Raw genomic sequence first — 26,810 nt, 5'->3', positions numbered from 1 at the left:
ATAGGCAGGATATATTGGTATAATCTCATTACTGCTGTTGACAAAATGATATGTTAGTCCATATTATAATTTCTTTGAGGCAAGGGACCCCTCTGAGTCTCCGATAACATGAGAAGAATTAATACTTCTTTACAGAGCACCCAGTGGAGAGGTATGTGTTCTGGGTGCAGAGGTTAGTGTTGCTATAGCTTCATTTTCTTAACTTGGTACATTTGCAAACTGTAAAGAACATTGCCATCCCATTTAAAAAATGAAACTTTTGTAATAAAAGATCACTATGATCTTGAGTATTAAACTATAAGTTTAAGTCCCCCCCGCCCCATTTATGTACAGGGATCATCCTGCATTTTTGGAAAGTTTATCAGGGCTTCTCTGCTAGTTTTTTCTCTGTTACTAGAAATTATATTTGCAATCTGAGGCCAGAATTAGTTAGACTGTGAGTCTAAAGAATTTTTCCATGAGACAAATAAGGCTAGCAGCAGCAGCAGAGGCTTTTTTTTTTTTAAAGGAAAATTTTATATATACACAAAATTAACATTTTCTAGCAATTCCCAAAGCTTTAATTCACACTAATGTTGGAATATTATTACTGATTTGAGGTTTTATATTACTTGTTGTGATCCATACTTTCTTCAGTTTAAAGAATAAATTTAACACCAGATGATGCTAAATATTTAAAGTTTAATTTGGATCAGATCCATCAAAATCATAGAGCATCCTGGATTTGCTGGCATAGTCTTGGTTTTTGTTTAGTGGCGGACACTAACGAGATAGAAGTTAAGTTTCCCTTGCCCTTAAGGTGTTTCAAACCAGGGTTCTGTAACAGCCTAGGGAGGTGGGAAAGAGTGGAGGTGGAGGGAGGTTTCAATAGGGAAGGGACATGTATGTGTACACCTATGGCTAATTCATGTTGATGTAGGGCAAAAATAAAATCAATATTGTAAAGCAATTATCCTTCAATTAAAAATAAATTTTAAAAAATGAAGGAGAAATAAAAAAAACCCTGCATATTTCAGAGCACCTCTTACACCAATGAGCATTAGTAAAATAAATTGACAAATTGTTTTTTTTTTTTGACAAATTGTTTTTTAAATAAAAACAGTTATGTTAAATATATAAATATACTTATATACTTAATATAGATCTTTGAGATGACGAATCAAAAGGACATACCAAAAATGTACTTAAAATAGTCCCATGCCCTGGTATTTGTATATTTGAAAAGGTAGGCTGACTCTAATCATGCCCTAGGAATATCCCATCTCCTGCCTAATTTCTCTTTCAACTTATTTCTGAAATGCCTTTGGCCATGACTTCTAAGACAGCTCTCATTCTGAAGTGCTAATAGGTGTTATGATATGCTGATATGCTAATTAGGTGTTGGGATGTTAACAGCATTCTACATAGCTGTGGTATTACTTGTTCAGTCCAGTTCAGTTGCTCAGTCGTGTCTGACTCTTTGTGACCCCATGGACTGCAGCACGCCAGGCTTCCCTGTCCATCACCAACTCTCGGAGCTTACTCAAACTCATGTCCGTCCAGTCGGTGATGCCATTCAACCATCTCATCCTCTGTCATCCCCTTTTCCTCCCGCCTTCAATCTTTCCCAGCATCAGGGTCTTTTCAAATGAGTCAGGTCTTTGCATCAAGTGGCCAAAGTATTGGAGTTTCAGCTTCAGCATCAGTCCTTCCAGTGACTATTCAGGACTGATTTCCTTTAGGATGGACTGGTTGAATTTCCTTGCAGTCCAAGGGACTCTGAAGAGTCTTCTTCAACACCCCAGTTCAAAAGCATCATTTCTGGTGCTCAGCTTTCTTTGTAGTCCAACTCTCACATCCATACACGACTACTGGAAAAACCATACCTTTGACTATACAGACCTTTGTTGGCAAAGTAATGTCTCTGCTTTTTAATACACTGTCTAGGTTGGTCACAACTTTTCTTCTGAGGACCAAGCATCTTTTAATTTCCTAGCTGCAGTCACCATCTGCAGTGATTTTGGAGCCCCCCCCAAAATAAAGTCTGTCATTGTTTCCACTGTTTCCCCATCTATTTGCCATGAAGTGATGGGACTGGATGCCATGATCTTAGTTTTCTGAATGTTGAGTTTTAAGCCAGCTTTTCCCTCTCTTCTTTCACTTTCATCAAGAGGGTCTTTAGTTCTTCTTCACTTTCTGCCATAAGGGTGCTCATCTGTGTATCTGAGGTTTATTGATATTTCTCCTGGCAACCTTGATTCCAACTTGTGCTTCATCCAGCCTGGCATTACGCATGATGTAAAAACTTTTAATTAAATTGTAATAAGTACCTTGATTGTATGCAGAAAGGTGCACTGAATGTCTCCTCTCGTGTATGCACTTCCCATTGTTTTTGCTTCCTGAAAAATTCACCAAGTGATAGAGTGTCTGTGACTTCTGCATCTGATCCTAGTGTATCGGAGTGCAGAATTCACCTTTAAGGGTGTGTTCTTTTATGAGTGTCTCAATTAATGTCTTTACCTCCTACTCCTATAATCTGATGAAGGCAGTCAAGATATAATTGTAGCTTTCCTAACCCACCCTGTTGTGTGTTTTCCCAAGCTCTAGATGGTAAAGCCCTGGGAATTTGAAACTTTCTGGTGGAGAGTTGCAAAAACGCTTGTGCTAATATAAGCTGGTGGTGAGGGCTTGTGACTTTCAAATGTTCAGATGCTTTTCAGAATGGATGTATTAGCCCTTATATGGATGGCACATTTGTGTGCTTGATGTGCCCTCCAAGCAGTATCTGCTTGTGAAGATTACTTATTTAATCAGTAATCACTGATAATGGGCTTTTAAAAGCACATTCTAGTTTAGATTAGTGTCCTTGGAAACTAAGTACCCAACCAAGTACAAATCACAAGTATGGCAAGCTATTGATGATTCACATCACATAGCCACTGACACATTTTATACAAATAATTAGAATAATAGAGTTGTTCTTGTGCTAGTTGACTCATCATTTTTGACTCATGGCTACCTAGTGAATCAACTCTGTGTCTTCACTCTGGTTAATAAAGCACGTTTTGCATTGTCTTTTGTCTTGTGATTCTCAAAGTTTCTGTATAAATGTTAGTGGGTGGCAGGTGTTTATTACCTTTCCTGGATATTATATCAAGGAAACCATAGCATCGAGAAGTTTGTCATTTATACTAGCCAGCTGGATTTATGCCTCTGTATCCACATATTGTGTATCAGTTTTTGTGTTTGAGATTTTTTAAAACAATCTTGCTTATAAGAGCAAGTTGGTTGTGTTAATGTCAGTGAAATTAACCTGATTTATCTAAGGGATAAACATTCACTTTTCATATTATATGTGATCCCACAAATTTTGTTTTTATTTTGCAGACATTAATTTTCCTAAAGATTATGTTTTAATGTTCTTGGATTTTTATCCTGTATTATTCTAAGTGTTAGTCACTCAGTTGTGCCTGACTCTTTGTGACCTCATGGACTATAGCCCGCCAGGCTCCTCTGTCCTTGGAATTCTCTGGGCAAGAATACTGGAGTGGGTAGCCGTTCTCGTCTCCAGGAGATTTTCCCAACCCAGGGATGAAACCTGGGTCTCCTGCATTGCAGGTGGATTCTGTACGATCTGAGCCACCAGGGAAGCCTCAATAAGCAATCTTCAGGAGAATTTTTCTTCTGAGTTGAAGTTAGATAGGTCCTTTCTAGTTGTGGTAAAAGGTCTGAGAAAACAACAGAGATCTCACTGGTCCAGCCGTAATTCAGAAGGCTAAGGCCCTAAGCGTAGAGCAGTTACCTGCCTTTACGGCAGTCATTTGCACCAACTGGTGATTTTAGAAGCTCACATGAGTCCTGGTGCCTATTGCTGTATCTGCTTCAAATTGTCTTTCCACTTCACAGCTCTCCTCAGGGGCATATTTATGTGGCAGTGTTTACAGATGATTAATATTTAAATAGAAATATGCCACTCGAAGTTCTTTGTAAGAAAAGGAAGCTGACGTGGAGTACTGGGTGTGCTGGCAGTCAGCTCTCTTCTCATGGAATTCCAGAATTTTCAAAAAGCCCTGGCAGCCTTAACATTCATTTCAGTTAGAAGAAGCTGGCAATTGGTATTTACAAAGTTGGGAAAATGTGAAATTTTAATCATATTAAGCTTTCTTAGAATGTAATATGTTCCATTAAAATTATGAATTAAGGTTACAAAAGAATTTAGAGAATGACATAACAAATATTTATATGGCTATTATTTACTTCTGTCAAATTCTGCTATTTTCCCATATGGAATAGGCTTTTATTTTTTAAGAAACAAAATGGATACAGTTGAAGTACCCTGTATATTCCTCCCCGAATCTGTTTTTCTCTCTTCTTCCCTTCCTCCTCGGAGGTAACCACAGTCCTGATGTATATTATTATGTACAAATATAGTGACATGGACTTCCCAGGTGGCATGGTGACAAAGAATCCACTTGCCAATGCAGGAGACGTGGGTTGGATCCCTGGGTCAGGAAGTTGCCCTGGAGTAGGAAATGACAACCCACTTCACTGTTCTTGCTTGGAAAATCCCACCAACAGAGGAACCAGGTGGTTTACAGTCCATGGGGTCGCAGAGTCAGACACGCCTGAGCGCGTACACATGCACTCACTCATAGTCATGTACAAGATAGCTTCGTTTTCCATGTTTTCAGTTATTGAAACCCAAAGAAAGAAATGAAGAAGGAGAAGAAAGGAGGAGGACCAAGCCACCCTGGTGGAACATGTTAAAAAGAGTCAAAGAAATGGAAGTCATTGAAAGTGATTCTTCAGCAAACATTCAGATCAAGTAAAGAAGTCAAAAAGTCAGTGGAACCTAGTGAAGAAAAGCATTCTGCTGCAGCCTCAGGACAGCATCAGTGGTGGCTGGTCCACTGAGTAATGAGAAATAAATAGGTGCTCGCTTCGGCAGCACACATACTAAAATTGGAACGATACAGAGAAGATTAGCATGGCTCCTGCTCAAGGATGACACGCAAATTCGTGAAGCGTTCCATATTTTTACATGGAAGCAACCTAGATGCCCATCAGCAGACGAATGGATGAGGAAGCTGTGGTACATATACAACATGGAATATTACTCAGCCATTAAAAAGAATTCATTTGAATCAGTTCTAATGAGATGGATGAAACTGGAGCCCATTATACAGAGTGAAGTAAGCCAGAAAGATAAAGACCATTACAGTATACTAACACATATATATGGAATTTAGAAAGATGGTAACGATAACCCTATATGCAAAACAGAAAAAGAGACTCAGATGTATAGAACAGACTTGTGGACTCTGGGAGAAGGCGAGAGTGGGATGTTTCAAGAGAACAGCATCGAAACATGTATATTATCTAGGGTGAAACAGATCACCAGCCCGGGTTGGGTGCATGAGACAAGTGCTCGGGCCTGGTGCACTGGGAAGACCCAGAGGGATGGGGTGGAGAGGGAGGTGGGAGGGGGGACCAGGATGGGGAATACATGTAAATCCATGGCTAATTCATTTCAGTGTATGACAAAAACCACTGCAATGATGTAAAGTAATTAGCCTCCAACTAATAAAAATAAATGGAAAAAAAATTAAAAAAAAAAATAAAAAAAAAAAAAGAGAAAATAAATAGACCCTAGCAGCATCCCTACGCTATCAAGTACCAGGACAATTCTCTGGCTCATCCAAATTTATTTACTGAGAAAGCTGATGCTGAGGAAAAGTTCAAGAGGTTAATTGCTCTCTGACAAGAAAGGCTAATGGGTAGTCCTGTGGCCTAAAGTAATATATGTATGGTTGAATTAACAGTAACATTGGAAATTTAGGTTTTTAAATACTAGTATTAACTTTTTACTCTTGAAAATAATGTAGCTAATTATATAAAAAAGGTAATCTCGTTTCATTCTGTTTTCATGTAGGCTCTAATATTTGTTGATTTGAACTGAAACATTGTGAATATTAAAACTAAAGTTTAAGAATGCTTGAAAATGTCATTCTGTTAAAAAAGCTAATCCTAAAAATGTTAGTATTAAAGGTACACACCCCCTCCCCAAAAATAAACAGCTTCATACTATAAAGCATATCATTCTGCATGTTGTTTTTTATTTGTTCAGCATTGTATTTTAGCATGTTGATATTTGTAGGTCATTCATATTTGGTCATTCATTTTAGTTGTGAGATTGTACTCCATTATGTGTATTTATTATAATTTATACATTTCTGCTGGTAGGCATTTAGGTTTCTGGTTTGCATTTACAAACAATGTGGAACTGAGTATTCTTGCAGGGGTCTCCTTGTGTACTTGTGAGAGAGTTGCTCTGGGCCCTAGAGTCTAAGAGATACATATGTAGAAGTGGAGTTCTAGGGTTGAAGAGTATATGCATATTTAGATTTACTAGATATTGCCAAATTGTTTTCTAAAGTACTTGCATTAATTTATACTCCTGCCACTGGTATATAATAGTTTCTGTTCCATATTCTGACCGTTCTTTTGGTTTTATCAAACTTAAATTCTTGTCATATGATTGGTGTGTTATGGTTTTTCATACTGTTCTAATTTTTACTTTACTAATTATTAATGAGCATAAACACCATTCATTCACCCAACTGATGAACCGAGTACTGGCTAAGTTCTGTGTGCTTATATTCTAGTGAGGGGAGGTATAAATGAATAGATGAGAAAATGCATAGAATCTTAGATGGTGCTATGCTGTGGAGAGAAAGAAGAGAGCAAGTACCTTGTGGATAACCAGAGGAACATTCCAGGCAGAGGGGATAACAAATGAGAAGACCCTTGGGTGTGACCTGTTCACAGACCCACAGGGAAGCCAGGGCAGCTGGAATAGAGTAAGTAAGGGAGTAGCAGGACGTGAGGTGAGAGAATGAATAGTGACATAGACAATTCTAGAGACTTTGTCTTTTACCTTGAGTGTGATTGCCATCTGAAATGTGAGGGTTTTGAACAGAGGATGACATCGTCTCATTTAGGCCTTAAAAGGATCATAGAGTGTTGTGTTGAGAAAAGATTGTAAGAGAGGCTAAAGGAGGAAGCAGGGAGACTAATTAGGACGTCATTGTTATAATTCAAGCTAGATAATGGTGAATTGATGAAGGTGATGAAAAGTGTTCACAGTCTGGATGTGTTATTTATACAGACTTATGCATGTATTATTTATAATGTTTATAAGCAGAGTCAGTGAGGTATGCTGATATATTAGATGTGGGCTGTGAGCGAAAAAGTATCAAAGCAGAGCTTTTGGCTGTGAAAACTGGAAGGCTAGAGTTGCCATTCATCGAAAAGGACCAGTGGGAGAAGTAGGTTTGGGGAGGAGGGAGAATTCAGGAGTTTGATTTTTGAACTGGCAAGTTCTAGATGCTTCCTCAGCATTTTGGTTAACATGTTGATGAGGCACGTAGATACATGAGTCTGCAATAGAAGTCTGAGCTAGAAGCAAGGATGTCAGCACTGAGGAGCGGATTAAGCCATGAGGTTGGAGGGATGAATGTGGAGATGTTCGGGAAGAGCCCTGGGCCAGATCAGTGTTCAGAGGTCAGAAAGATGAAGCTTACAAACAAGAGAGACTGAAAATGAGTGCCCAGTTAGGAGGAGGAGAACCAGAGCAGTAGTGTCTTCGAAGCCTAGTGTGAAGTGTGTTAAAAAAGGACTGGTTGGTGATATCAGATATGCTCCGATAGATAAGTAAGGTGAGTGCTGAGACCTGGCCTTTGGTTTTAGCAACGTGGAGTACGGTGAAGACTTCCACAGGAGCTTTTTCTGTGGAGCAGTGAGGCGATCAAGACTAGGTTGGTATCCTCTCAGAGGATACCAATGGGAAGACAGGATCTGGAGATAGCAAAAATAGACATCTCCTTTGAAGAATTTCTCTCCAAAAGCAGAGTAGAGAAATGGGACTATTGTTGGAAGAAGATACGGGGTTAAGAAAGTTTTTTCAAAGATAGGAGATATTTCAGCATGTTTCATGCTAATATGAGTGATATGTAAAATGGGGGAAACTGATCATGCATAAGAGAGAAGGGAGAATTGCTGGAATGAGTTGAGTAGATGAAAGGAGAGGGATCTAGCATACCGTGGAGGGACTGGTTTTATTAATGGTGGGAGCACAGACCATTTATCCCAGTGGCAAAGGGAAGGTAAAGAGTACTTTGGCACAAATATGGGTAAACTAATAAATTTGATTGCTTTTTATTTTCTCATTGAACGTGATGTAGGACTGAAATGAAGGAGAGTGAGAAGAGAGTAAAAGGTGTGACCTAATTATTCAGCCGACTCATTGGAAAAAGACCCTGATGCTGGGAAAGATTTAAGGCAGAAGGAGAAGAGGGTTGCAGAGGATGAAATGGTTGGATAGCATCACCAATTCAATGGACGTGAACTTGCGCAAACCCTGTGAGTTCGTGAGGGACAGGAAGGCCTGTATACTGCAGTCCATGGGGTTGCAAAGAGTTCCACACGGCTCAGTGACTGAACAACGGTAGCAGTCTCTCAGGAGAGTAGAGAAGCGGCCTGTGATTCCAAGGCCCTGCCTTGGCCCACTGGTCTCTGATCACAGGTATATAGTGAGGTCAGTCAGCAGACTTAAAAAAACTCACCCGTGTGGATATTGTGGAGGTAGGATTTATCTAGGTTTGGGGTTGGCCTGGTGATAATGATAGGGGAAGAGGGCACAAGGTCGTTGAGGGTGTGTTCAAAAGAGTGGTGTATAGTGATGGGCCGTGGACTCTAGGTTGGGGAAGAACAGTGAAAAGGTGGTAGGATCAATGGATTGTAGAACTGGAGTTTTAAAAAAGATTTTTGAGGAGGTGAATTGGAAAAAATAAGGGGTGGCTGAAGAGTAGGATGCTAGAAATTGAGATGGTGGAGGGGGTCAAGTTATTGGTAATGACAGGTTCTAGGGTATGACTATGGGAATGAGTTGCAGTGGTCAAATGAGTACCAGATTCTGAGAGGAGAGGAGACCGTCAGGGATCGTCTGTGTGGATATTTAAATTATCATGCATTTTATTTCTAGGAATTTATCCATTTCTTCTAGGTTGTCAGATTTGTTGGCACATAAATTGTTCATAATAGTCTCTTATGATCCTTTGTATTTCTGTGGTGTCAATCATAATGTTTCATCTTTCATTTTGGACTTCAAGTCCTTTTTTTTTCTTGATAAGTCTAGCTAAATGTTTGTCCATTTTGTTTATCTTTTCAGAGAACCAGCTGTTAGTTCATTGATCGTTTCCTAGTCTTTTTAGTCTTTATTTCATTTATTTTATTTTACTCTGATCTTTCTTTCTTTTTTTCTATAAGCTTTGGGTTTCATTTGTTCTTCTCTTTTTAGTTCCTTGAGGTGTAAATAAGCTTGTTTATTTGAGATTTATCTTGTTACTTCATGTAGGCATTTATCCTTATGATGAACTTCGCTGTTAAAATTGCTTTTGCTGTATCCTGTAAGTTTTAATATGTTATTTTTCCACTGTCCAGGTATTTGTTGATTTCTTTTTTCATGCAGTTTGATAACAACAGTGTTGGAGAGAGTATCACAGCCACGAGTTAAAATTGTTCAGGAGTGAGGTTGGGGGTGTCATGTTGATGACCACAATAGAATTAGGAATGATGTGGTCTGATAATGTGAGGTTGAAAGCTGGAAGCTTAGAGAGCAGTGAGACAGGAATTTGGAAGTGGCAATGAGAAATAAGAGCATCGACCCTGTCTCCACCCTAATGGGAAGAGGATTATGAGCAGCCAGACTGCAGAGGGCTGCAGGGAGAGCCAGGTTTCAGTTGGCAGCGACTTTCAACCCTGGCTGCACACTTAAATCACCAGGGAGGGCTTGTAAACATACCATTTCCTGGGTCCCAGCCCCCGGAGTTTCTGACTCAAATAGTCTGAGGTGGAGCTCAGGCTTGGGTAATTTTTTGAAACTCCCAGGTGATTGTATGTGCAGCCAGGGTTGTGTCCCAAGCAGGAACGTCTGAGAGAAGGTTGAGTAATTGAGGCTGCTAGAGGCGTGTCTGAGGGCAGTAGGGGAAGGGTTCTGAAGTTCAAGGGGGTGGGACATCTTTTCAGAGTTTATTGCGCTTTTGAGTTTTTGTGAACTGCCTGTTTGATACCCATTATTCTAGTTTTCTATTGGTGAACGTCTGATCTTGGTTTGAGCTTGTTTATTGAAGTATTTCATTAATAATGAAAATATAATACGCACCTGTACACATTGTGTAATGCACACCCAAATCAGGAACTAGAACATTACTAGCATCCAGAAGCCGCATTTGAGCCCCCACTCTTTCTAGTCACTATCTCATTTGCTAGGTTCGATTTTTAAAAGGATCTTATGTTGCCTACCTTGAAAAAAATTTCATATTAAAGTGTACTGGGTTTAGGTAATACGGGAAGCCAAAATGATCCTAGCCATGGTACATGATACATAGAAAATGGCTTGAAAATCCACGATAACATTTTTTCATCTGAAAACTGGCCTCTTGGCAGTGCACTGTAGTGGGGAACACGTAAGAGACCATCATCTTTTCAGCCTTCTCTCTCTCCAGCTCTACTCCTGTCTGACTGGAAACAAGCTGCTGTGGCAAGTGAAAACGTGCTCTAGGTGACAAGGGGCCTCACCCAGTTAGCCAGGACGGTTTGGGTCTCACATACCTGCCTGACTGTGGTTCGGAGTCTAGGGTAAGGGCTTGCTAAACAGCTGTAAGCCAGGCTTGAGTCAGGGAAGAGCTCTGAGGAATGGCCACCGTGGTTTTTCTTAACTGTAAAATATGTCTCATAAATGTACATTGCCAGATTCTGCTTTTTGATAGCTGTTAATTTCCAGTATTTTGACCACTGCTATTAAAAAAATGTAAAAGCTGGAGTTTTGGTCTATGAATTTCTTGACAAAAAGCAGGGAAGCAAAAGCTCATAGGACATTATGATGAAAGCTTTTTATTACTATCAGGAGCAGGAAGTACCAGTTTCTTTTATTTTAGCTATACCTATAGCATCTGTTGAAAAATAAAGCTAGTAAAAAATGGCATAAATATTAAAAAGTAATAGGAAAAAATGGTAAGGACAAAATACTGCTTGCTTGCTTTCAGATAGTCACGTTGTACCACATTCTCTAAAATTCTTTCAAGTTTAGATGAGTATAACATCAGAGTTTGTTATAATTAATGTACCAATAACTTACTGATATTACATTTCTTGAGTGAAATATTTTCATTCTCGTGTCAGTTGCTCAGTGACGTATGAGAATGAGTAAAGATAGGTTAGGATGTTGAATGGCCATATAAGGAGTTGTTCCTCCTTTAGGTTGCATTGTCCTATTGTTCAGTTGCTAAGTCACGTCTGACTGTCTGTGACCCCATGGGCTGCAGCACGCCAAACTTCCCTGTCCTTCACTATCTCCCAGAGTTTGCTCAGACTCATGTCCATTGAGTCAGTGATGCCATCCAACCATCTCTGTTGCCCCCTTTTCCTCCTGCCCTCAATCTTTCCCAGCATCAGGCTCTTTTCAAATGAGTCAGTTCTTTGCATCAGGTGGCCAATGTATTGGAGTTTCAGCTTCAGCATCAGTCCTTCCAGTGAATATTCAGGACTGATTTCCTTTAGGATGGACTAGTTGGATCTCCTTGCAGTCCAAGGGACTCGCAAGAGTCTTCCTCAGCACAGTTCAAAAGCATCAGTTCTTCAGCACTCAGCCTTCTTTATGGTCCAACTCTCACATCCATACATGACTACTGGAAAAGCCATAGCTTTGACTAGATGGACCATTGTCAACAAAGTGATGTGTCTGCTTTTTAATACGCTATCTAGGTTTGTCTTACCTTTTCTTCCGAGGAGCAAGCATCTTTTAATTTCATGGCTGCAGTCACCATCTGCAGTGATTTGTGGAGCCCAGGAAAATAAAATCTGCCACTATTTCCACTTTTCCCCCATCTGTTTGCCATAAAGTGTTAAGACCGGATGCCATGATCTTAGTTTTTTGAATGATGCATTTTAAGCCAGCTTTTTTAGTCTCCTCTTTCACCTTCATCAAGAGGCTCTTTAGTTCCTCTTCCTAGGGAAGTTATTGTCCTAGGTAAGCCTTTGACCTTTAAAAAGGGTAATTTGAGTAGAAAGATCAGTGGTTGCCATGGGTTGGTGGCAAGGGAGGGTGAAGGGGCAAAGTCAAGAGGACTTTTAGGGCAGTGACACTGTTCTATATGATACTATAATTGTGGCTACATGTGGTTATACATTTGTCAAAACCCATAGAATGTTAACTCTAGGAGTGAACCCTAATGTAAACTATGGACTTTAGCTGATGTGTCACAGTAGGCTTATTGATTGTAATAAATGTGACACTCTGGTTCAGGATGTTGATAGTAGGAGAGGCTCTGTGTATGGGACTGGGGATAGATGGGAGCTCTCCTGCTCAGTTTTCCTGTGAACCTAAAACTGTTCTAAAAACCAAGTTTGCTACTAAACTAAAAAGTAATTTACAGGTTTTTTTTGATAGCAAGTTGTAATATTTAACAGTGCTTTCTAATGTAAAGTTATTCCCTTATCTATCATAAGGCTTTCATTTGACAGTATACACCTGCTTCTTAATATTTGTCATCAGTAAATATGAAAAATAGCTAGCTGTTATCCTCTGAAATACTAGAATTTTTTAATTTTACAAGTGAGCAAACCTGTATATTTAGAGATACGGAGACTAGGGCTTAGGCTTCCAGATGTTTACTTCATTATCCCCAGAGCCACAGCTTTCCGTCCATAGACGTAAATATTCTTCCTGATTTCAGCAGTGATGTTCTTAAAATGTTGGTTCCATATACGTTTGTTTTGTTTTTGTTTTTTTTAACATAGTCACCGTTTAGAACAGGGAATCATTTACAAAACCTGTAGCTCCCTTCTTACTGTGTATATTGCCCAGAGATATTTATTTCTGAATTCCCGAAGCCTACCTTTCTAATATTTATGTAAGTGTTAATTTAGACCAAAAAGTGTATATCTGGATTATTATTTTAGAGGAGATACTACTTAACTTTTAGGTTGACCATAATTCTTTTTACTTTTCTGTGTTCCTCTGGTACATTTGTGTATAATCAGTTCTTTCTGGTAAGAAGCCTAGGTACTGTTTCTGGAGATTGAGTTACATTGAATAGCTGAGAATTGCTACAATCAATAAATATTCAAATACCATGAACAATATTCTTGTGTATTAAGGGTTAACTATATAGTATATTTCATACTTTATCTTTTTAAAATTAGTATTCTAAAATCATGGACATTTAATTCATTTTTTTTACATTTAAGTGTTTGTTGTTCTTGGTATTTATTAATCTGTTGGTTACCAGTTTCATAACTCATGATTTGTCCTTAATGACGCTTTCTACCTCCTGGGAACTGGTTCCTACATGGTTCCCAATCCTTCCTCCCCGAAACTCAAGATTGGTTAACCTTCTAAAATTTTCTTTCTTTTCCTAACAGTATAATATTATCATTTTATGTATTTTAATTATTGCTGTTGCTCAGCTGCTCAGTCGTGTCTGACTCTTTGCAACCCTCTGGACTGCAGCGTGCCAGGCTTCGCTGTCCTTCACCTTCTCCTGGAGTTTGCTCAAACTCTTGTCCATTGAGTTGGTGATGCCATCCAACCATCTTGTCTTCTGTCATCCCCTTCTCCTCCTGCCTTCAGTCTTTCTTAGCATCAGGGTCTTTTCTAATGAGTCAGCTCTTCCCATCAGGTGGCCAAAGGATTGGAGCCTCAGCTTTAGCATCAATCCTTCCGGTGAATATTCAGGGTTTATTTCCTTTAGGATTGACTGGTTTGATCTCCTTGCTCTCCAAGGGACTCTCAAGAGTCTTCTCCAACACCACAGTTTGAAAGTATTAATTCTTCAGCGCTTAGCCTTTATGGTTCAACTCTCACATCTCTGCGTGGCTACTGGGAAAACTATAGCTTTGACTAGATGCGCCTTTGTCTGCAAAGTATTTAGGATCATCAGAATATGACATCTGTTGACTTTTTACATTTACGTGGATTAGTCAAAAGTTTAATAAATAATAGTTTAGAGAGTCAGATTTTCCCACATACTTAGTGTTTTCAAGATGTTATTTATTTGTCCTCAAAATAAAAAAGTCTACTTTTCTACTTTCTATTTCCATGGGAAGATGAAATACTAAGCCCTGGTTTTAAATTTAAAGAGAGTAAACTTTTGGTCTTTTTCCCTTTCTCCCCTATTACATTACATCATAGCACTTTGAAGAGACTTTAGAGAATTATTTATTTAGATCAACTTTTTCATTTTATGGATGAGGAAAGTAGGACACTGAAGTTAAGTGACTTGTCCAAGTAAGATCTTACAGCTGGTGCCACTTCTTTGTAAACAGAGACTTTCTTTTCTTGGGCTCCAAAAGCACTGCAGTTGGTGACTGCAGCCATGAAATTAAAAGACGCTTGCTCCTTGGAAGAAAAGTTATGACCAACCTAGACAGCATACTAAAAAGCAGAGACATTACTTTGCCACCAAAGATCCATCTAGTCAGAGCTGTAGTTTTTCCAGTAGTCACGTAGAGATGTGAGAGTTGGACTATAAAGAAAGCTGAGTGCCGAAGAATTGATGCTTTTGAACTGTAGTGTTGGAGAAGACTCTTGAGAGTCCCTTGGACTGCAAGGAGACCCAACCAGTTCATCCTAAAGGAAGTCAGTCCTGAATATTCATTGGAAGGACTGATGCTGAAGCTGAAACTCCAATACTTTAGCCACCTGATGAGAAGAACTGACTCACTGGAAAAGACCCTGATGCTGGGAAAGATTGAAGGCAGGGGGAGAAGGGGATGACCGAGGATGAGATGGTTGCATGGCATCGTCGACTAGATGGACATGAGTTTGAGCAAGCTCTGGGAGTTGGTGATGGACAGGGAGGCCTGGAGTGATGCATTCCATGGGCTCCCAAAGGGTCTGACGTGACTGGACTGACTGACTGACTCTGCATAGAAGTTAAATAAGCAGGGTGACAATATACAGTCTTGACTACTCCTTTCCCAATTTGGAACCAGTCCATTGTTCCTTGTCCAGTTTTAACTGTTGCTTCTTGACCTGCACACAGATTTCTCAGGAGGCAGGTAAGGTGGTCTGTTATTCCCATCTCTTGAAGAATTTTCTAGTTTGTTGTTATCCACACAATTAAAGGCTTTGGCGTAGTCAGTAAAGCAGAAATAGATGTTTTTTCTGGAACTCTCTTGCTTTTTTGATGATCCAGCAGATGTTGGAAATTTGGTCTCTGGTTTCTCTGGCTTTTCTAAATCCAGCTTGTACATCTGTAAGTTCGTAGTTCACGTACTGTTGAATTCTGGCTTGGTAAATTTTGAACATTACTAGCATGTGAGATGAGTGCAATTGTGTGGTAGTTTGAACAGTCTTTGGCGTTGCCTTTCTTTGGGATTGGAATGAAAATTGACCTTTTCCAGTCCTGTGGCCACTGCTGAGTTTTCCAAATTTGCTGGCATATTGAGTGCAACACTTTCACAGCATCGTCTTTTAGGATTTGAAATAGCTCAACTGGAATTCCATCACCTCCACTAGCTTTGTTCTTAGTGATGCTTCCTAAGGCCCACTTGACTTTGTATTCCAGGATGTCTGGCTCTAGATGAGTGATCACAGCATCGTGGTTATTTGGGTCATTAAGATCATTTTTTCTATAGTTCTTCTGTGTATTCTTGCCACCTCTTCTTAAATCTTCTGCTTCTGTTAGGTCCATACCATTTCTGTCCTTTATTGTGCCCATCTTTGCATGAAATGTTCCCTTGGTATCTCTGATTTTCTTGAAGAGATCTCTAGTCTTTCCCATTATATCATTTCCCTCTATTTCTTTGCGTTGATCACTGAGGGGGGCTTTCTTATCTCTCGTTTCTATTCCTTTGGAACTCTGCATTCAGATGTGTATATCTTTCCTTTTCTCATTTGTCTTTTGCTTCTCTTCTTTTCTCAGGTATTTGTAAGGGCTCCTCAGGCAACCATTTTGCCTTTTAGCATTAGTTTTTCTTGGGGGTGGTCTTGATCACTGCCTCCTGCACAGTGTCATGAACCCTCATCCACAGTTCTTCAGGCACTCTATCAGAGCTAATCCCTTGAATCTATTTGTGACTTCCACTGTATAATCGTAAGGGATTTGATTTAGGTCATATCTGAATGGTCTTGTTCTTTGCCTGGAAGGGAAATTTTTTACTGATGCAAAATTTCTTGACTCACTGTGATGATTTCTTAGCTCCTTCTGGGCCCTCCTCCCTTCTCCATCAAGTATTTTCCCAGGTATAAGGAAGAAGATATTTTATATTTTTGTAGGCCTTAGAGACTTTGGTGAGTGTTATTGATCAGCTAATTCTGCAGATGTCCTGTTGTTGAGTCTTACTTTTTTTCTTTTTTCCATTATGGTGATCTCTGCCATTTAAGCATAATGTTTAGACAATTTGCATTCATTATCAACATGATCAATTTAAAATTTCCCATCTTGTTCTCTGTTTTCTATGTGTCTCATCTTTATTCCTCTTTCTTCATGTTTTCCTGGTTTCTTTTGGATTAACAGTATTTTTTTTGTGATTCTTTTTTATCTCCATTATTGGCTTATTAGCTGTACCTTTTGTTTTATTTTTTAGTAGTTACTCTAGAGTCTGTATATCTAACTATTAATTTATGTTTAATATACCATTTCACACAAGAATCTTACAAAGTATACTTCCCTCTACATCCTCATCTTTTGTTGTTTTTATCACATTTTACTTCTACCTGTTATAAACCACATAGTTAATTATTGAACTTTCTTTAAAGAGCCAAGTTAGTTTTTTCTAGCTTTTGAGGTATAATTGACAAAACTATATTTAAAGTGTGCAACATGATGATTTGATATTGGTATAGATTGTAAAAGTATTTCCACAATCAACCATTACCTTAGTGATTGTGTGTGTGTGTGTGTGTGTGTGTGTGTGTGCGTGACAACCTTTAATATCTGCTCTTTTAGCAAATTTCAGTTAAATAATACAGAATATAATCACATTCTGTACTTTCATTGTGCTGTTTTTGCTGTAGTCATGCTGTACTTAGATTTTCAGGACTTTTTCATCTAATAACTGAAAGTTTGTACCCTTTAAGTAACCTCTCTCCATTTCCCCCGTCTCTGGCAACCACCCTACTACTCTGTTTCTGTGAGTTCAACTTTCTTTTAAGATTCTCCATATTTTGAGATTATGCAGTATTTCTTTTTATTTCTCTGAGTTATCTCACTTAGCATAATGTCCTCCAGTTTCATTCAGGTTGTTGCAAATGATAGGATTTCCTTGTGGGTTTTTTTTTTAATCGCTCAGTATTATTCCATTGTATTTACATCTTTTTATACACAATTTTACTTGCATGCAGAGTGTTGAACACATCACTCGTGAAAGTATGGAGCAGGGGGGAGCCTGCCACTGGGTGGGAGAGTGTGTGTGAGTGAGGTGCACAGATCGTTGAGGTTATTGAAGGTGAGGCCTCCCCAGCCGCTCAGGTGTGGACTTGATGCTGTCCTTGAAATGGTTAGTGGGATCCATGTTTCTTTGACACATCTCCGGCTCTGGCAGCCCCTCCCTGCCCCTCAGTTGTACATTCATCTCAGTACCCCTAGATGGGGCAGGAAAGAAGTGGGTCCTTTTGTCAGTATACTGTCCAGCTGGGGAATCTGAGTACTCGCTCACATGCACTCAAACATTCCATGGTGGGAGAAATTGTTGGCGAGAAATCCTCAGCTATACCACCTTGGGGGAGGGGGTAATGTGGTCCTTTTGCTTCTACATCTACTCCCTGTTTTATTTTGCTCCCGTAGTGTACTGGAGCTTCTCTGCTGGACTCCGGAGTTCTACAAAAGCCCTGTTCTCGGTAGGTGATTGTCCTAGTCACTTGGTCTTTGGGGAAATGGCAGTAGAAAACTCCTCTTCTGCCATTTGCTGATGTCCTTTCAGTTAACCTTTAGAAAGATTAAAATTGAGAGAAAAATGTCCTTAGCATTTAGCCATGTGTTTTACATTGTAGGCCTCTATGGCTTTTTTGTAGTTACAAATTTCCATTTGATATTTTTCTTCTGCTGGAAGAACTTCAATATTTCTCATGAGATAAATCAGAGAAAGACAAATACTGTATGATATCGCTTATATGAAGAATCAGAAAAAACCAAACTCATAGAAACAGAGTAAAATGTTGGTTACCAGAGGACCGTAGGTGGACGGAAAGGAAAGATGTTTAAGATGTTTAACTACTGCTGCCAAGTAGTTAAATAAGTCGTAGAGAATTAATGCATAGTACAGAGACTATAGATAATATTGTATTACAATTTTCAAACCTGCTAAGAAACAAACTCAATTATTCCACCCACTAAAAAGAAAATAGTTATATAATGTGATAAAGGTGGTTATTGCTACAAAGACAATTGTATTACAATATAAATTGTACACCTTAAGTTTACATGATGTTATATGTCAAATACATTTTTGCTGAAGTATAGTTGCTTTATAATGTCATTAGTTTCTGCTGTACAGCGGACTGAATCAGCCACATGTATTCACATATCCTGTCTTCCTTGGATTTCCTTCCCATTTAGGTCACCACGGAGCTTTGAGTAGAGGTCTCTGTGCTGTATAGTTCGTCCTTATTAGTTATTTCATTAGTAGTGTATATATCCCAGTCTCCCAATCCTTACCAGCCCCCCCTTCCCCTTTTGGTACTCATACATTTGTTCTCTGTGTGTCTATTTCTGCTTTCAAAGAAGTTCATCTATGCCATTTTTCTAGATTCCACATATATGCATTAAGATACAATGTTTGTTTTTCTCTTTCTGACTTACTTCATTCTGTATGACTGTTTCTAGGTCCATCCACGTCTGATGGCACCATTTTCGTTCCTTTTTGTGGTAATATTTAGTTCCTTTTTAGTAATATTCCCCTGTATAAATGTACCACATTTTCTTTATCCATTCCTCTGTTGATGGACATTTAGGTTACTTCCATGTCTTGGCTATTGTAAATAGTGCTGCAATGAACACTGAGGGTGGGGGGTACATCATGTATCTTTTTTAATTTTATTTTTCTCCAGGAGTATGCCCAGGAGTGGGATTGCTGGGTCATAAGGTAGTTCTGTATTTAGTTTTTTGAGGACCCTCCATACTGTTCTCCATAGTGATTGTACCAGTTTACATTCCCACCAACAGTGTAGGAGAGTTCCATTTTCTCCACACCCTCTCCAGTATTTATTGTTTATGAAATTTTTGATGAAGACCATTCTGACCTGTGTGAAGTGATACCTCATTGTAGTTTCCATTTGTATTTCTCTAATAGTGATGTTGGGCTTCCCTGGTAGCTCAGCTGGTGAAGAATCTGCCTGCAAAGCAGGAGACCCTGGTTCAATTCTTGAGTCAGAAAGATCTGCTGGAGAAGGGATAGGCTACCCACTTCAGCATTCTTGGGCTTCTCTGGTGGCTCAGCTGGTAAAGAATCTGCCTGCAATGGAGGAGACCTGGGTTCTATCCCTGGGTTGGGAAGATCCCCTGGAGAAGGGAAAGGGTACCCACTCCAGTATTATGGGCTAGAGAATTCCATGAACTATATAATCCATGGTGTCGCAAAGAGTCAGACACGACAGTGACTTTCACTTTCAACAGTGATGTTGAGCATCATTTCATGTGCTTGTTTGCTGTATATAAGTCTTCTTTGGAAAAATGTCTATTTAGTCTTTTGCCCATTTTTCTGATTGGGTTGTTTGGTTTTTTGATATTGATCTATATGAGCTGTTTGTATATTTTGGAGATTAATTCCTTGTCAGTTGTTTGATTTGCAAATATTTTCTCGCGTTCTGAGGGTTGTCTTTTTGTCTTATTTATGGTTTCCTTTGGGCTTCCATGGTGGCTCAGTGCTGAAGAACTTGCCTCTTAATGTGGGAGATGGCAGGTTTAAGTGTTAGTTACTTAGTCATGTCTGACTCTTTGCGACCCCATGGATTGTAGCCCACCAGGCTCTTCTGTCCGTGGAATTCTCCAGGGAAGAATACTGGAGTTTGTATGGTTTTAGGGAGTTTTCTAATTTAATTCTTTTTACATGTAGCTGTCCTATATTCCTATCTCCACTTATTGAAGAGACTGTTTTCTCTATTGTATATTCTTGTCTCTTTTGTCAAAGATTAGGTGACCATAGATATGTGGGTTTATCTGTAGGCTTTCTATCCTATTCCATTGATCTGTATTTCTGTTTTTGTGCCAGTACCATACTATCTTGATTGCTGTAGCTTTGTAGTACAGTCTGAAGTCTGGGAGCCTGATTCCTTCAGCTCTATTTTTCTTCCTCAAGATTGCTTTGGCTCTTGAGGGTCTTTTGTGTTTCCATACAAATTGTAAAATTTTTTGTTCTAATTCTGTGGAGAATGCCATTAGTAGTTTGATAGAGATTGCACTGAATCTGTAAAATGCTTTGGGTAGTATGGTCATTTTCACAATATTGATTCTTCTAATCCAAGAACATGTTACATATTTCCATCTGTTATCTTTGATTACTTTCATTAGTATATTATATTCCAAATGTTTCAATTAAAAAATTTCTCATAGTGCATATCTGTTTTCAGTGAATTCTATCAGCTTTTATTTATCTGCAAAAGTATTTATTTTGCTTTCATTTGTGAAAAATATTTGTGTTGAGTATAGAATGTTGTTAATATTTTTTCTATGTTAATATTTTTTTTTATTCTTTCCACTGAGAAGTGTTTTCTGACATATGGACAGATTTCCTTCTCTGTACCCTCATCTCTTCATCTCTGACCACTAAACCTCAGCAAGACTATCCACAAATGCACAGACACCAGATTGCAGCCAATCTCTCTGTTTTTCCCTCATTTTCATTTGGCTCAAGGAACTCAGGATGTTATCATTCAGGCAGAGATGATGATGATGAAGTGAATTACAACCATGCTGACAGAATTGACTTAGCTAAATAGTGATGATGAGCTAAGAGGACTGGATGTGTGAAGTAAGAAGTATCCGGAAGACTGTGCTCATCCTGGAAAACATTTTCTTTGTAAAATAGAACCCATATTTTCAGTTGGACATACTGTTGTTGCCCAATGAAAAGATTGAAGATCAGGTTCTTTTTGTAGCTATATGTGACCATATCACTAAATTCAGTTTAGTGAGATGAAAGAAGTGCTGTGTGCAACTTCTAGAAAGTGTTATTAGAAGGATTGAACCCTGCTTCCGCTCTTTCCTGCTGGCTGTTACAGGCATATGATAGCAGGCGCCCAAGCAGCCTTAAAGGTGGGGACACGACAGAGCATCAAGAGGGAAGAAGCCCGGCACTGTGAGCCTGTACACACTGGTCCAGCTGCATCTGGGCTGCTTTTTTTGTGAGAATACAATTACCTTTTATCTCATGTAAGCCATTGGCTTTATCTGTTGTCTCTTTTTGCTCTTGTTGTATGTGGTCGACATTCATTAATCCTGATTAATGAACGCCAGGTGACAGAGGAGGCCCAGGTCTGAATCCTGGATGACTGAACAAATAGTAATGCATTTGGTAAAGGGCAAACAGGTTAGGGGCTTCTAAAGGTAGATAATCCTGTAAAACAATTAAGCACCGACATGAATAAATCTCAGCAGTTAAATTATTTTTTAAAACATGAAAAGACTAAAGCTTGTTTTTTATTTGAATCTTTTTTCCTTTTGCTTTCTTAGACATGAACACTGATCTCCTATGTTAATCATGGTAGGACTTTGATGACTTAGTCTTACATCATAATGGAGTTCTAAAATATTAAGTCTCCCTCTGCCTCATTTTCCTGTTAATGGAGTTACATTCCATTAATCACATTCTTGAATTAGAGACTTTTAGGTTTGGGTATCCTCAAAAGATTAATTGAAATAAAACATGAAAGAATGCATGATATATTAAAACTATTTATGAAGGGCTTTTTTCTCTTTGGATAAGGTCTTTGCCCTGTCACTTACTGTTAACCTTTATCACATGTTTGAACTTTCATGTCAAAATTGTTGTTGATCTCACCTAGGGAGAAATAAATTGAGTTTACCTTTTTGGCTTTTATTATCATAAAACTTTGAAATGACAGTAATTTGGTAGAGATTTCAGTTCGCTTTTTTATCCTTTAAGTCAATCACAGAATTTTTAGGATGCAGGTATATTTGTAATCTATTTTCTCCCCCTGACCTTTCTTCTCCAGGACAAAGGTGATGGATTTGTGGTGGTAGTTTTAAGCTTGACACCACCAGGGAAACATCTAAAATGTCTTTATGCAAGCTTGTTTTCCCTGTCTTCTTGCCTGGTAGTGTTGAAAGCTGAGTGTCTCTTTGCTTTTCTAAAAGTATGTCTTCTCTAGGTGCTGGCAAACAAGTTGAAATTTAAATGACCTGTGGAATTCTTCAAGGCAGTGACTGTATGTGGGAAAAGGAAACTTTGAGGCAGATTCTGAACTAGAATGATGTAATGCATCCCAGGAAAGCAGTGGTTGGAATTCAGGTAGCTTTGAGCAGGTAACTTAATAGCAGAGGATACTATACCTCTGCCATACTAGAAACAAGCAGGTATAAAAGAAGAAAAGAAATGGGAACAGTAAGACCATTGAGAACAAAATAGAGGAGGGAATAGGGTTTAGGGCCTCTCTGGAAATCCTTAGAGGCCAAAGGCTTTAAAAGCCAAGATTACTTCATGTTTCTTTTGATAAAACAGTCATTACAAAATAATAATAAGGCTCAGGCCAGTATCAACACTGAAATTTCACCTATATTATATCAATTTTTTAATACTTGTTTTATGGCCTAGGGCAGTGTCATATACAAAAGACCTTTACCCAAACTGCATTTCATTGAAAACAAAGGCAGGCATATTTGGAACTGAATTGACAGCTTTGTGGCTGTAAAGATAAATATAGCACTTTTCAGGTAGTGAATTCATGAATAATCAATGAACCAGCAAAGGACAAAAAGTGACATATGGCAGCCTGGTGTGGATTAAGTGTGATTGTCACTTTCCCCTCCCCACCTTTTTCCCTTCTCTGATTTATTGAAAGAAACAAAGGCAGCCTCATGTAGCCGGAACACAGTACCTCTGGAAAAATCCATGTAGACAAACTGTTTACCGGCGAGTTTATTCATTAAATGTCTCCTCTGCTCTTTGGTTGTTTTAATAGGCCAGCTCAAGTTGTTTGTGTTAATTGAAATTTAATTCAAAATGAAAGTTTAAATGAGTAAACCAGTTTTTGTTTTTTTTAAAAATTACTACTATACAGTATTTTCAAATCAGTAACACTTAACTAGTTATGCTAATTTTGCCACAGTGTTTTCATGCTTTTACCTAGTGTGTAAACCGGAAGAGGTAGAAGGCATTCTTGGTTTTTCCCTTTGTAGCAACCAACAGTTTATTGAAGACAATGATTTTATTATTTTTAACAACAAAAAAAAGAAACCTTAACAGATTTCATGAAATTCCTTGGTAACCCCAAGGTTTTGCAGAATAATATTCTGAGGGACTGTTAATGGGGAGGTATTTGTTCACAGCCCAAATAATAACCATACCATTTTAAAACAATATTCTTCCTTGGCAGCTATTGAAGGGTGGGATTTTAGTCCAGTGAGTCAGTTTGCACCTTTTATTCACCTGGATTTGTGCCAGGGATCTGATCCTGAAAGATTTAACATTGGACAGTCTCTAAATAGTCTGATTCTCCAGTTTCGCATTCTGCTCTAGTTTTTCCAAACCCCTTGAAATTGTCAGAGGAATCAGTGGTAAGATTAAAAAAAGATGATTTGCTTTGAATGGCTCCTCCAGTTCCTCTACTCCCCGAAAAAGGTTCTGGAAACTTACTGTTAGACATGCAGATTCCCATCTGAATATGAAATATTTGTTGATTTATTTGTAAATAATGTGGATCTTGTGGAAGTTTTACTGTGACCTCAGAAATCAAGGTGTGATTTGGGTTAGGTTTGTAATATTCAACACCAGAGATGGTGCGCAGACCAAAAGTCGAGTCTATGATAGTAGGATGTCCATGGGGCATCCCTTTCCATCTTTCGGAAACAGCTAAGTTGATTTTTATGATGGAATTGAGTACCACAAGATACTATCATGGTGGAGACATTATAAGAGACATTGTTTTCTTGGTGGTGTAGAGAATCCTGTCTTCACTGATGGCTTCCAGAGGGGGATGGACTTGAAGGGAATATAGCCTAAAGAACCCTCTTCAGAACTCGTTCTCCTCTTGGTCCCTTTGCCCAATCCAAATTGTGAATGGCATTGTTGTTGTTCAGTCACTAAGTCATGTCCAATTCTTTGCAATCCCATGAACAGCAGCACACCAGGCTTCCCTGTCTTTCACTTTCTCCTGGACTTTGCTCAAACTCATGCCCATTGTGTTGATGATGCCATCCAACCATCTCATCCTCCTCTTTCACCTCCTTCTCCTTCTGCCCTCCATCTTTCCTAGTATCAAAATCTTTTCAAATGTGTGGGCTTTTAGTATCAGGTAGCCAAAGTATTGAAACTTTAGCATCAGTCCTTCCAGTGAATATTCAGGATTGATTTCATGTAAGATTGACTGGTTTGTTCTCTTTGGAGTTCAAGGGACTCTCAAGAGTCTTCCCCAGTACCACAGTTCTAAAGCATCAATTCTTTGGTGCTCAGCCTTCTTTATGGTCCATCTCTCACATCCGTGGATGATATGATATGGTTTACTGGAAAGACCATAGCTTTGATTTTATGGACCTTTGTCGGCAAAGTAATGTCTCTGCTTTGTAATATGCTGTCTAGGTTTCATAGCTCTCCTTCCAAGGAGCAAGCATCTTTTAATTTCATGGCTGCATGGCTGCAGTCACCATCCACAGTGATTTTGGAGCCCAAGAAAATAAAATTTGCTATTGTTACCAGTTTTTCCCCATCTGTTTGCTATGAAGTGATGGGACCGGATGCCATGGTCTTAGTTTTTTGAATGTTGAGTTTTAAGCCAGCTTTTCTACTCTCCTTTTTCACCCTCATCAAGAAGCTCTTTAGTTCCTCTTTGCTTTTTGCTGTTAGAAGGGTATCATCTGCATATTTTAGGTTCTTGATGTTTCTCCCTTCAGTGTTGATTCCAGCTTGTGAGTCATCCAGCCTGGCATTTCTCATGACATACCCTGCATGTAAGTTAAATAAGCAGAGTGACAATATACAACCTTGATGAATTCCTTTCTCAATTTTGAACCAGTCTGTTGTTCCATGTCCGGTTCTAACTGTTGCTCCTTGACCTGCATAAAAATTTCTTAGGAGGTAGGTAAGGTGGTCTGGTATGCCCATCTCTTTTAAGAATTTTCCACAATTAGTAGTTTTCCACACAGTACAGGCCTTAGTGTAGTCAGTGAAGCTGAAGTAGATGTTTTTCTGGAATTCTGGCATTGCATATACACAATCTTTTGGACTGTGTGATTGTTAGTGCCATAAAGAGTGCCAGCTTGTAATCTTGCAGTCGAGTATGGTCATTAAGAACATACACTTGGAATCTCTGCTCTTAAGATGGTGGTATATTTTATTTTCTACAGATGGCTGCACTTCCAGCCCCCTGCTCTTTCTAGTCTGTGACCCTGATACTTCTCCCTTGAGAGGAGGGGTCTCTATCCTCTCCTCTTGAATCTGCACAGGCTTGAGATGTGCCCATGACTAATGGAATGTTGCAAAAGTGCTGAGTGATGTTAGAAGCTCGGTCAGAAAAGACAGTTTACTCTGCCTTGTTTTCCAGGACACTTGCACTTGGGTCCCAGTGCTGCCGTGCAAGGTGTCCTATCATGCTGAAGCTGCCATGCTGTAAAGAAAGCACAGAACACCAGCGAGGCCGTATGTACGTTCTCTAGGTGACAGCTCCAGCTAAGATTCTAGACCATAGTAGCATCAACAGTCATACACAAGTGAAAATTCCCCACATGACTCCCACCCCCAGCCATTGAAGCATCCCTAGTTGTTGAGTCTTCTTAGTTATAGCCTCAGACATTGTACATTACTTTTGTGCGCTGTCCAAACCTCTGATCTACAGACTTAATTTGTGATAAAATTGTTTTTCAAGCCACTACATTTGGTGTAATTGTGTGATGTAGCAGTAGTGAGTGGAATGAAAATCTTGGCAAATTATTTGACTTTTGTGTCCCTTTTGTGTTTCCTATCTTTAAAATGTTCATGATAATAATAGTATTCCTAGAGAAAAATGAGTTAATTATGTAAAGCATTTAGAGAAGTACCTGGCACATAGGAAGGGTTCATTAAATGTTAGCTGTTAACTAGGGGAAATCCATTAGATACTAAGTGTTTGGGGGAGCACTCTCATGTAAGAAATAGCTCAGCTTGACTTCATTAGTGAAGTGTTCATCATGATATGTAAAAAGGGACAAAAAGAAGATTGTCACACTTTTAAGTGATATGGAGAAGACGTTAGTGTTTACATCACCATGTATAAAATCATGGATCATTAAAAATGTATACAGTCCTTTTAAGTCTTGATCCTCATCTTGTTGTGAAAGAGTTCTAGTTATTTTACTCCTTCTCTATTAGTCAGTACCTGTCACCGTGATATTTTAGTTGACTGTATGTTGAAACACAGAGATTACCAGTTTCTTTTTGTTTTTAAAAATGTACTTATTTAAAATACTGACTTTAGGCTACCTATGTGTAATATGTTTTCTTCCAGCTTCCCATTAAAATACTCAGATAGTTCCAGAACAGCACCAAAGAGTTAAGTAACAGTAAACCACTTAGTTTTAGAGGCATTGCCCCTAACTACTTACTACATTGAAGTTGGAGTA

General features: G+C 38.9%; 1 protein-coding gene and 1 non-coding gene across 11 annotated transcripts in view; both read left to right on the top strand.

Moving 5' to 3' along the window:
• The window catches only part of COA1 (cytochrome c oxidase assembly factor 1), an 85,191-nt gene that overhangs the window by 22,421 nt on the left and 35,960 nt on the right, over positions 1–26,810 (top strand). For 5 of the 10 annotated variants that reach the window (XM_070467042.1, XM_070467021.1, XM_070467084.1 and 2 more), the window contains exon 2: positions 17,829–17,881. The exons of 3 other annotated variants lie outside the window; for them this stretch is intronic. Coding sequence is in view for 1 of the 7 variants with exons in the window: in XM_070467014.1 (XP_070323115.1) it covers positions 8,346–8,400; positions 17,829–17,881 (108 nt within the window). In the remaining 6 variants the exon portion in view is untranslated. Of the gene's footprint in view, positions 1–8,222; positions 8,401–17,828; positions 17,882–26,810 lie in introns of all 10 variants that reach the window. 2 more of the 10 variants (XM_070467014.1, XM_070467066.1) reach the window with 1 other exon arrangement.
• Positions 4,912–5,018, top strand: LOC139036698 (U6 spliceosomal RNA). Its single transcript, XR_011489533.1, has one exon. It is a non-coding gene; the product is annotated as a U6 spliceosomal RNA (small nuclear RNA).

Source organism: Odocoileus virginianus, chromosome 1 (genome assembly GCF_023699985.2).
Source record: "Odocoileus virginianus isolate 20LAN1187 ecotype Illinois chromosome 1, Ovbor_1.2, whole genome shotgun sequence".
NCBI classification, from domain to species: Eukaryota; Metazoa; Chordata; class Mammalia; order Artiodactyla; family Cervidae; genus Odocoileus; species Odocoileus virginianus.
The sequence above is the reverse complement of the archived record's forward strand: the minus strand, read 5'-3'. Positions and strand labels throughout refer to the sequence as shown.